Source organism: Microcebus murinus, chromosome 6 (assembly GCF_040939455.1).
Source record: "Microcebus murinus isolate Inina chromosome 6, M.murinus_Inina_mat1.0, whole genome shotgun sequence".
Classification (NCBI taxonomy): Eukaryota; Metazoa; Chordata; class Mammalia; order Primates; family Cheirogaleidae; genus Microcebus; species Microcebus murinus.
Window position 1 is genome coordinate 69,413,213 of NC_134109.1, and position 10,317 is coordinate 69,423,529.

A 10,317-nucleotide genomic window follows, 5' to 3' on the forward strand; every position below is an offset into this window, starting at 1 on the left:
AGACCAGAAAAAGGCAACCGAATCCTCCTCCTTTCCTGCTGATTCCCTTTGCTTCTACCTCCAATCCAAGCCTTGGCATTCTCATTTGCCCTTATGGTCACTAGAGAAGCAAGGTTTCCCCTGCAACAATAATAGTAACAGCTAACACGTTTTGAGGACTTACTAGGTGCCAAGTGCTTTCATTAAGAGTATATCAGGCCGGGCGCAGTGGCTCACGCCTGTAATCCTAGCACTCTGGGAGGCCGAGGCGGGTGGATTGCTCGAGGTCAGGAGTTCAAAACCAGCCTGAGCAAGACCCTGTCTCTACTAAAAATAGACAGAAATTAATTGGACAACTAAAAATATATATACAAAAAATTAGCCGGGCATTGTGGCACATGCCTGTAGTCCCAGCTACTTGGGAGACTGAGACAGGAAGATCGCCTGAGCCCAGGAGTTTGAGGTTGCTGTGAGCTAGGCTGATGCCATGGCACTCACTCTAGCCTGGGCAACAAAGTGAGACTCTGTCTCAAAAAAAAAAAAGAGTATATTGGTACTTTGCCATTCTGAAAGTAAAAAAAAAAGAGTATATTGAGGTTTGGAGAGGTTAAGTAATTTGCCCAAAGCCATATACTGATAAGAAGCTGGGGCTCCCATCTCCTTCTATCTGACCTAAAAGTTTGTCTTAACTTTGACGCTCTTGCTTTAAGATCACCTCTCCCCTTCAGGTAGTCGATGTTGTTCTCACAGTCTGAATCCACACCATTTAGAAGTCCACACTCTTCTACACCAATTCATCTGGAAAAAAAAAAAAAAAAAAAAAGAAGTCCACACTCAGTTCTCTCCTCTAAACACAGCCTATTCCACTCCTTAATGTCTCAATTGCTGCTTCTCAATTGCTGCTCTGCACATTCTTTCAACCATCCTCATTTCTTCTTTGCCCTTAAGCTGATCAGTCCAGTTGCCACCAGCAAGCCTGCCACCTTCTTTAGAGAATAAAGTTCTCTAAAGACTTTTATTTGCAATCCTGGTTTCTTCTGAGACATTTACTTGAAATAAAAAACATACTTCCAGTAAATGTCTTAGAAGACCTACATATATTAATATTTCTGTCTCCCCATTTATTTATAAGCTCCTTAAGAGCAGGAACTGAGTTGTACTCACTTTTGTGTCCTCATAGCCTAAAAGGCCCTCAGCAAATGTTGACTGAATCAGTCAATCAATGCCTCTGGCCAGTTATTGAGCAGTTCCAGCTAGATGTTTAAAGATTACTGCAGTAGCTATTTAAAAAATAAAAACTGATTTGGAATAAACGTTCAGTGTCAGTCTGAGCCAGACAAACAGAGCTCCTGGACCAACACAACTGATACCTGGTTCAAAGCTATGTACCTCAAGGATCTTCTCAGACCAATACCCCACCCCAGAGCATAGGGATAGCAACTCAGCCTATGGACAAGGCAACAGAACCTTTACAAGAAAGCCTGTGGCCATATAAACTGGTCTTGAACCTCATGTGTTTTATTTCAGTGATGTATATATTTTTTTCTTCTTGGCTTTTAAAAAAGTTTCAGTAGATTTAGGGAGTACAAATGTTTCTTTGTTACATGGATGAATTGTATAGTGGTGAAATCTGGGCTTTTAGTGTACCAGTCACCCAAATAGTATACATTGTATCGAATAGGTAATTCAGTGAGTGATTCATAATTTACCAGAGCAAAGAAAACTGTTTTAAACTGCCTGACTGGGCCGGGCGCGGTGGCTCACGCCTATAATCTTAGCACTCTGGGAGGCCAAGGCGGGCAGATTGTTCGAGCTCAGGAGTTTGAGACCAGCCTGAGCAAGAGTGAGACTCCGTCTATACTAAAAAAAATAGAAAAACATTAGCTGGAAAACTTAAAAACGTATAGAAAAAATTAGCCGGGCATGGTGGTGCATGTCTGTAGTTCCAGCTACTCGGGAGGCTGAGGCAGGAGGATCGTCTGAGCCCAGGAGTTCGAGGTTACTGTGAACTAGGCTGACACCACAGCACTCTAGCTCGGGCAACAGAGTCAGACTCTGTCTCAAAAAAAATAAATTAATATAAATAAATAAATAAAAATAAACTGCCTGACTGTAACATAAATTAATGCATGATTATTTTACACCCTAAGATAATATGACCATGGATTTTACATATATGTTTAAAATAAGAAAATAAAAATATTGCTTTAAAAATGAGTTCTGGCTAAATAGTATTGCTATGGTGAATACTAGTGTGATGCAAACAAGAATGAATTGTGCAATAATAAAATAGTGTGTGTTTTTTGTTGGGTTTTTTTGAGACAGAGTCTCACTCTGTTGCCCGGGCTAGAGTACCGTGGCATCAGCCTAGCTCACAGCAACCTCAAACTCCTAGGCTCAGGAGATCCTCCTGCCTCAGCCTCCCGAATAGCTGGGACTACAGGCATGCGCCACCATGCCTGGCTAATGTTTTTCTATATCTTTTTAATTGTCCAGCTAATTTCTTTCTTTCTTTTTTAATTTTTTTTTTTTGAGACAGAGTCTCGCTTTGTTGCCCAGGCTAGAGTGAGTGCCGTGTCATCAGCCTCGCTCACAAGAGCCTCCAAACTCTGGGCTTAAGCGATCCTCCTGCCTCAGCTACTTGCCACCATGCCCAGCTCATTTTTTCTATATATATTAGTTGGCCAATTAATTTCTTTCTATTTATAGTAGAGACGGGGTCTGGCTCTTGTTCAGGCTGGCCTAGAACTCCTGACCTCGAGCAATCCACCTGCCTCGGCCTCCCAGAGTGCTAGGATTACAGGCGTGAGCCACCGTGCCGGCCCTACTTTTTTTTTTAGTAGAGACAAGATCTCACTCTTCTTCAGGCTGGTCTCAAACTCCTGAGCTCAAACGATCCACCTGCCTCCGCCTCCCAGAGTGCTAGGATTACAGGCGTGAGCCACCGCACCCGGCCATAAAATAGTGTTAATATATGTGTCATAGTTTATTTCCAATTTAAGTCACTTGTGATTTTACAATTAAACTATCCTAATGGTTTAAATTCAGAGATTTCACTTTTCCCATTTGAATACTCTGAAGATGATAACAATCATCATTACATGTTTTAATCTTATGTAACCAAGGGGATACGAAGGTGGACTCTAGTGCTGGATTTGCTGAGGTCCTAATCCCAGCTCCCCAGTCATCAACTAAGTGACCCCAGGCAAGAGTCCTATCCTCTCTATAGATTTTCTCCTATGTTAAACAGGCATAAAAAATTCCCTGTTCCTATGATGGTTGTATTACATGAGTTAATATTTGTAAAACTCTTACAATGGTACCTAGCACATTGTAAGTGCTATATAAGATCAATAGGAAAGTTCAAAAAAATTAAAAACCTTTTTTTTACTAATGCAGAAAAAAGCCAGCTCTTTGCCCTTCTTGGAAGCTCACAGTCCCAGCTCTAGAGTTGTTAAGTGCTCATTCATTCAATCATTTGAGGGCTTACCATGTACTAAAACTCACCATGAATCAGACAGCCCCTGCCCTCAAAAGGCTTACAGTTGGATTAGAAATCAGAACTCTACCTTCTTTTAGCCATCTTTCCATGCCGCCATAATGGTGCGCATGAATGTCCTGGCTGATGCTCTTAAGAGCATCAGCAATGCCAAAAAGAGAGGCAAACACCAGGTTCTTATAAGGCTGTGCTCCAAAGTCATTGTCTGGTTTCTAACTGTGATGATGAAGCATGGTTACATTGGCGAATTTGAAATCATCGATGATCACAGAGCTGGGGAAATTGTTGTGAACCTCACAGGCAGGTTAAACAAGTGTGGAGTGATCAGCCCCAGATTTGATGTGCAACTCCAAAGATCTAGAAAAATGGCAGAATAATCTGCTCCCATCCCACCAGTTTGGTTTCATTGTATTGACAACTTCAGCTGGCATCATGGACCATGAAGAAGCAAGAAGAAAACACACAGGAGGGAAAATTCTGGGATTCTTTTTGTAGGGATGTAATACATACTTACAAATAAAATGCCTCAGTGGACTCTGGTGCTTCTTAAAAAAAAAAAAAAAAAAAAAAAAACAGAAATCAGAACTCTAACTCACTTCTTTTTATTTATTTATTTTTTTGAGGCAGGGTCTCACTCTGTCACCTGGGCTGGAATGCAGTGGCATCATCATTGCTCACTGCAGTCTTTAACTCCTGGGCTCAAGCTATCCTCCCGCCTTGGCCTCTCAAAGCGCTGGGGGTACAGGCCTGAGCCACAGTGCCTGGCTTAACTCACTTTTTACAGATAAGAGAACTGAGGTCCAAAGAAGTTGTTCCTTGCTCAAGGTCATACAGCTAAAATAGCACTAGAGGTGGGTCTAGAAGCTAGGTCTCTCCACAATTCTCAGTTCTGGACACTTTCCAATGGGCAGTGTTCAGCCACCCCCACTCCCTGCCCCCTGCCCTTTTTGAGTGCCACATCTCACTTTCTCTTTCAGAGACTCCACCCAGCTTCCATGACCTTTCCTTGTTTGCACCCACCTCTACCCCTTCCCTAATCTGGAGTCTAGGTTTAAAAAAAGAAAATGGTGAGTCCTTTAGATAAAGTCACATGCTGGGTGTTTTGAACCTTCCCCAGCAAGAAAAAGAAAGGTTATTCTTTCCTCCCTGTGTTAACCCTTCCCGTGCCGTGCGGGTGAAGTTGAGGACTTTTTGAAAAAAGGCTGAGTGGCCTCAGTCAGGCCTGAAGAAGTGGAGTCCCCGCCCCCTGGTGCAGCAGCAAAGACAGATGCGGAGCCACCTGTCACTGGGCTGTGGGCGGGGGCCAGGGCCATGAGGACCGCGGAACCCGAGGGTGAGCGCCGTTGAGCGCACGCTCAGAGCAGACAGCTCGCAGGAGGCAGGATGCGATGGTCTGAAGACCCTAGGAGCTGACCGCCAGAGGGAGGGAAAGTGGTCACCGAGGCGAGGCAGAGCGACTGGCGGTGGAGGATCTTGGAGGTGACAGCAAGGAGAGTACGCAAGGGCGAGGGGCTGCTGAAGCGGGCCCTGTGACTTTTGCACCGACGCGGGGCGGGCGGGAGAGAGGAAGGGAGGGCAGCGCGGTGGCGCTTCGGGCTGGCCCTGCCGGTGCGGGGGTACCATGTCCCGAGAGCGGCCCCCCCGCACCGACATCCCTCGCAACCTGAGCTTTATCGCTGCGCTGACTGAGCGCGCCTACTACCGCAGCCAGCGGCCCAGCCTCGAAGAGGAGCCAGAAGAGGAGCAAGGCGAGGGCGGGACACGGCTCGGCGCCCGATCCCGAGCTCACGCTCCGAGTCGGGGTCGCCGGGCCCGCTCTGCGCCCGCTGGAGGAGGCGGGGCCCGGGCGCCCCGCAGCCGTAGTCCGGACACCCGCAAGAGAGTGCGTTTCGCGGACGCGCTGGGGCTGGAGCTGGCTGCCGTGCGCCGCTTCCGCCCGGGAGAGCTGCCCCGGGTGCCCCGCCACGTGCAGGTCCAACTGCAGAGGGACGCCCTCCGCCACTTCGCGCCGTGCCAGCCCCGCGCCCGCGGCCTCCAGGTAGGCGGCAGGGGCACGCCCCCTCCTGGGGACCTCTCCGAGCTGGCCGCGGTGGGCGTGGCTTAGTCAAGGAACACCCATCTCCAGTCCCATCCCTGGGTTGGGGCAGGCTCATCCCCTTGGGGTCCCCATTGGCCTGTGGCTCTGGGGCATCCCTGCAGCTAAGCCCCCTCCGCCAGCCCAGACGCCAGGGTCGGCCTCTGATTGGTCCAGTGCCTCGCTCTGACCCGCCCTCTGCCCGCCCCCTCTTCGCCGTGGGCTCCCTTCTCCCCTTTTTCTCTTTCCCCCAGGAGGCGCGCGCCGCCCTGGAGCCGGCCAGCGAGCCCGGCTTCGCCGCCCGCTTGCAGGCGCAGCGAATCTGCCTGGAACGCGCCGAGGCGAGCCCGCTGGGCGTGGCCGGGAGCGCGCGCGTGCTGGACCTGGCCTACGAGAAGCGCGTGAGCGTGCGCTGGAGCGCCGACGGCTGGCGGAGCCAACGGGAGGCGCCCGCCGCCTACGCCGGCCCGGCCCCGCCCCCGCCGCGCGCCGACCGCTTCGCCTTCCGTCTGCCGGCGCCGCCCGTTGGGGGCGCCCTGCTCTTCGCCTTGCGCTACCGTGTGACGGGTCGCGAGTTCTGGGACAACAACGGCGGCCGTGACTATGCTCTACGTGGGCCTGAGCACCCGGGCAGTGGCGGAGCCCCGGAGCCCCAGGGCTGGATCCACTTTATCTGAGACCAGGCGCCTGCGGCCCACGGCGGAAAAATCCAAAGGCACCCGGGGGCGAGGGGAACCTGATGTGGCGGGGAGGAATGGGAGAAACCAAGATTGGCGGGAAGCCGGCGAGGAGGATGGGAGAAATCAAAGGGGCGTGCGGGGGAGGTCGGAATCAACAAAGCTGGGGACTTTGGGGTGGAAAACGCTGGTTGGATGTGAGTGGAAGGAACCCAAGGCATAGGGGAGAAAGGAGACCCCAAAGGACGCTACAGGGATTAGAAAAAAGCAGAAGAATGGGGAAGATGGTGAGGTTCTTTTAAGTGAATAGGCCCATCTGGCCTAGGCAGTTGAAGGCAAAGGAACCTTTTTGGAATTGAAGAGATATTATGTGAAGTAGCCCACTTCAATTGAAGTCATTTTGATTGCTAGATCATTCCCTCTTCTTACCTGCCTTTGCCACCTCAGGTCTCCCAGTCCTGCCCATCCTAGCTTTAACTCAGCCATAATTGCCTTGCTTAATCCCAGGAGCTTGGCCATTGCCCCGGACCTTGGCAATGGCCAAGGATTCCCTTGTCACTCCTGACAGTTCCTAGCTTCAGTCTCCATAGACTGGCTGGCAAGTGATGACAGCAGTCAGAGCTCCTTTCTCCAGCCGCCAGGCAGCCTTGGGGATTAAAATGGAGGTAAAGCAACTCCAGGGCTGTCCTTGTAGCCAAATAAGGAGGTGCTTAAGTGGTTGGTATACTCAGGGGCTTCCAGAAAAATTCCAGCCTTACCTTTCTGGGGTGCCTTTTAATAACCTCTAAGCACTTTATAGACTGTGTTTGTTATAGAATGGTGAACCGTGAGAATCACTATTCCAATTTTTTCTTTCTGCCTCAGAAGAAAAGGAAGTCACTGACTAGCTGTAAAACTTTGGGCAAGCTACTTCACCTCTTTGTGCCCCAGTTTTTCCCTTGAAATATAGTATTTGGGTTAGATGATCTCTTAAGGCTCCTTCTTGTTTGACATTTTATGACCTGTGCTTGGCAGAGTGTAGATTAGAAGCCACACTAGTGCTACAGTTCAGAACTCACAGTACCTGAGTGTCTGGTTAGGACTGAGGATGGGTCCTCTAGTTTTTGGCACAGATGGCCCAAGGCATCCCATAAGCAGCCTACAGTCCCAGGGTATTCCAGAGCCTCTTCCAAACCACAGTTCATCCTCTGCCCCTTTTTGTTTTTTGGTTTTTTTTTGAGACAGAGTCTCACTTTGTTGCCCAGGCTAGAGTGAGTGCCGTAGCATCAGCCTAGCTCACAGCAACCTCAAACTCCTGGGCTCAAGCAGTCCTTCAGCCTCAGCCTCCCAAGTAGCTGGGAATACAGGCATGTGCCACCATGCCCGGCTAATTATTAGTTGGCCAATTAATTTCTTTCTGTTTATAGTAGAGACGGGGTCTCGCTCTTGCTCAGGCTGGTTTCAAACTCCTGACTGCCTCGGCCTCCCAGTGTGCTAGGATTACAGGCGTGAGCCGCCACGCCCAGCCTCCCTTTTTGCTCTTGCCCCCAAAGACTTCCAGCCTCTGTGCTCTGAGACAACTTTGGGGAAGTGTCTCAGAGTGTTGGGGAAAATGATGTGTGAGAGCTCCAAAGATGAAAGGAAATAATGTTGAGGGTTCTCTTGAGGATGAAAAATGATGGGTATAAGTAATAGAAATCATTCCAAATCAAGAATCAAAGCAACTTGAATATTATATGCACCAGAAGATGGCAGTCCATGCCATGCCCTTAGCAAGTGAAATGGGAAAGCTGGAGTCTTCCACCCATTCACATTCATGCCTATGTCTTCTCCTGGTTAATTGAACATGGGAATTGTTCCTTTGCTGGTTGCTTGTTGTTCCTCACCCTATTCCTAGGGTGTTTTCTCTCACCCTATTCCTAACCTCTGTGCTTTTCTCTCTTTTTCTTGTCCTTCTCCCCTCTCATTGCTTTTCCTTTTAATATATAGGGTATTTACCTTCATTTTGTCTACTTCCATTTGCCTCCCTCTTCATCTTTGATCTCTGCTATTTCTTCTCCCTCCAGAAGGAGTGGAGAACCTACTTCTTTTTCTCCAAGGCCATGGTTGCTCCACCTTCCTCCCTCAGGCTACTTCTTGCTAATCTTCTAGAAGGAAGAAGAAGGAAAAGAAGCAGTTCCTGATGCCACAGATGAACAAGGAGCTCCCAGGTAACCAGCTTCCCAAACCCATTTCTGTTACTGATTTCTCAGAGAAAAATTTCTGGATCCCTCCTTCCTAAGTGAAGGGGGTGAGGCATGCACCTGTGCCCACACATGCATTCAGAACAAAGTGTGGGGCTTGTTACCATGCCCCTCCTGTCCACAGCCTTAATCCTTTGAAGATGGAAGGAAAGGAGCCCTCAGGTCATTCCTCAAACAAATGCCCATTTAAACATCATCCTTACCTTGTGAAGAAAACAGGAAGAATTTCATGCATCTTGTGGATCACCTTCAGGTCAAAGTTCCAGCAAAGTGAAGAGAGAAATTGTACTGGAAGCCACCAAGCAATACACTGTTTATTCATCAATTAAGAGCCCAAGGGAGGATAATAGGGAGACTGGGTCGATCATCAGTGTGTAATAATCTCTTGCCTAATGTGTGTGTATTACTGTCGTGTCACATTAACAATAGTGATAGCTCACATTTACTTAACACTTATCTGTTAAAATCTGTCTTGCATGCATGCTCAAGACAACCCTGAGTTGAACATTATCATTATCTCTGTTTTAGAGATGAGGAAACAGTCTCAGAGAAGCTCAGTTATTTGTTCAAGATCATATAGCTAGTAAATGGCAGAACTAGGATAATGAACCCAGGAAATCTCCTGAGCCTCTGCATAACCATGAGGTATTTTTTCCCTTTAAAAACAAAATTTAAAATCTTGCAATATATCATATCTCATAGTTTCTGACTGCTCTGCCTTCTCATCCTCCCAGTCTCCCAAACTGGTCTGGAGAAGGCAAGGGGCCCCAGGCTTCATCTGTTCCTTATGGGAGCTTGCTGTTGCCTCCTGTGCCAGTGTCCCAGCTCTGTAGGATCAGCAAGGGACCACCCCACCTTGCCTTCTAGAAAACTTGGGAACCTATTAAAACTCTAGCCTTTCCATACATTGGGATTCTCTCCAACCTTCTATACCTGTTGGTGTGCCGCCACCCCCCCCCACCCCCGCTTCCTGCACTAGTCTTGAACAGGCAAGTTCTCTAATGTTTCCACTGACTAGGACAACTGCTGGATGGTCTGTGCTCAGACCCTTTCTGGGAGCCCTGATAATACTGAGTGGGTAAATGCAAACTCTGATTGGAGGCAAAGAACTAAGGATAATCCTGTTCCCTGAGCTCTTTTTGTGTAAGAAGTACCATATCCCCATTTTCAGCTTTATAGAACAACACCTGAGTCTTCTGGTTCTTGCCATACTGAGCTGCCCTAGGGCCTGGGGGTAAGCTGATAGTTCCCCCTCAGCCTGGGCTGAGCTGCCTTCTTACACACAAATACTGGGTGCCTCCCTCTTTGAACGTGGGCTTATAAACTAGCAGTGCCACCAAGCCTTGTAAAATAGGGAATAAACTAGTATTTCTTGAATGGCTTTTGTGTGCCTGGTCCTTTTGAGATTCTCAGGAGGTATTCTTTGCCCTGATGCTTTTGGTGTGCACTCTTCTCCGACGACGAGAGCACTGATATTCTCCCAGGTCCCTGGTTTTTCCTCACCTGGGGCTGAGCAAGTGCAGTACCATCACAAACCCCACCATCTGCAAATCAACGAAGATTAGGCAATATGCCCTTTCCTTCCTGCATTGCTCTCTGCAAAATTTCCATCCATATTTCTTACAGCCCCAGAAAGCAAAGTACACCTGGACAACTGCAATCACTGGTTTCTCCCAAATGGTTGAGTCTAATTTGACCCAGGAAACACTAATAAGAGTTTGGCAGAATCTTTAGGGGTCCTATTATGTGTTATGCATTTTGGTGTAAACTATAAACTCCTAAAGGCTGATGACTATGAATAGTAGCAATTTGGGGTATAACATAACCATGGACTAGGAAGTGCTGTGAGAGAAAACACTACCATGG

General features: G+C 48.3%; 2 protein-coding genes and 1 pseudogene across 2 annotated transcripts in view; 2 read left to right on the forward strand and 1 right to left on the reverse strand.

Moving 5' to 3' along the window:
* NGDN (neuroguidin) overlaps window positions 1-10,317 on the reverse strand; it is a 301,612-nt gene that overhangs the window by 159,219 nt on the left and 132,076 nt on the right. The window lies entirely within an intron of this gene.
* LOC142871386 (small ribosomal subunit protein uS8-like) lies at window positions 3,352-4,039 on the forward strand (annotated as a pseudogene).
* PPP1R3E (protein phosphatase 1 regulatory subunit 3E) lies at window positions 4,790-8,576 on the forward strand. The gene is made up of 2 exons (XM_020285866.2): window positions 4,790-5,516; window positions 5,807-8,576. The coding sequence occupies exons 1-2, from the start codon at window positions 5,100-5,102 to the stop codon at window positions 6,227-6,229; spliced, it is 840 nt and encodes a 279-aa protein (XP_020141455.1). The 5' UTR covers window positions 4,790-5,099; the 3' UTR covers window positions 6,230-8,576.

What these genes read in the sequence shown, in the direction of transcription:
- PPP1R3E (XM_020285866.2), top strand. Translation starts at nt 5,100, where the DNA reads ATGTCCCGAGAGCGGCCCCCCCGCACCGACATCCCTCGCAACCTGAGC. An exon ending in CCCGCGCCCGCGGCCTCCAG is followed by an intron (nt 5,517 to 5,806) that starts GTAGGCGGCAGG and finishes TCTTTCCCCCAG; the next exon opens with GAGGCGCGCGCCGCCCTGGA.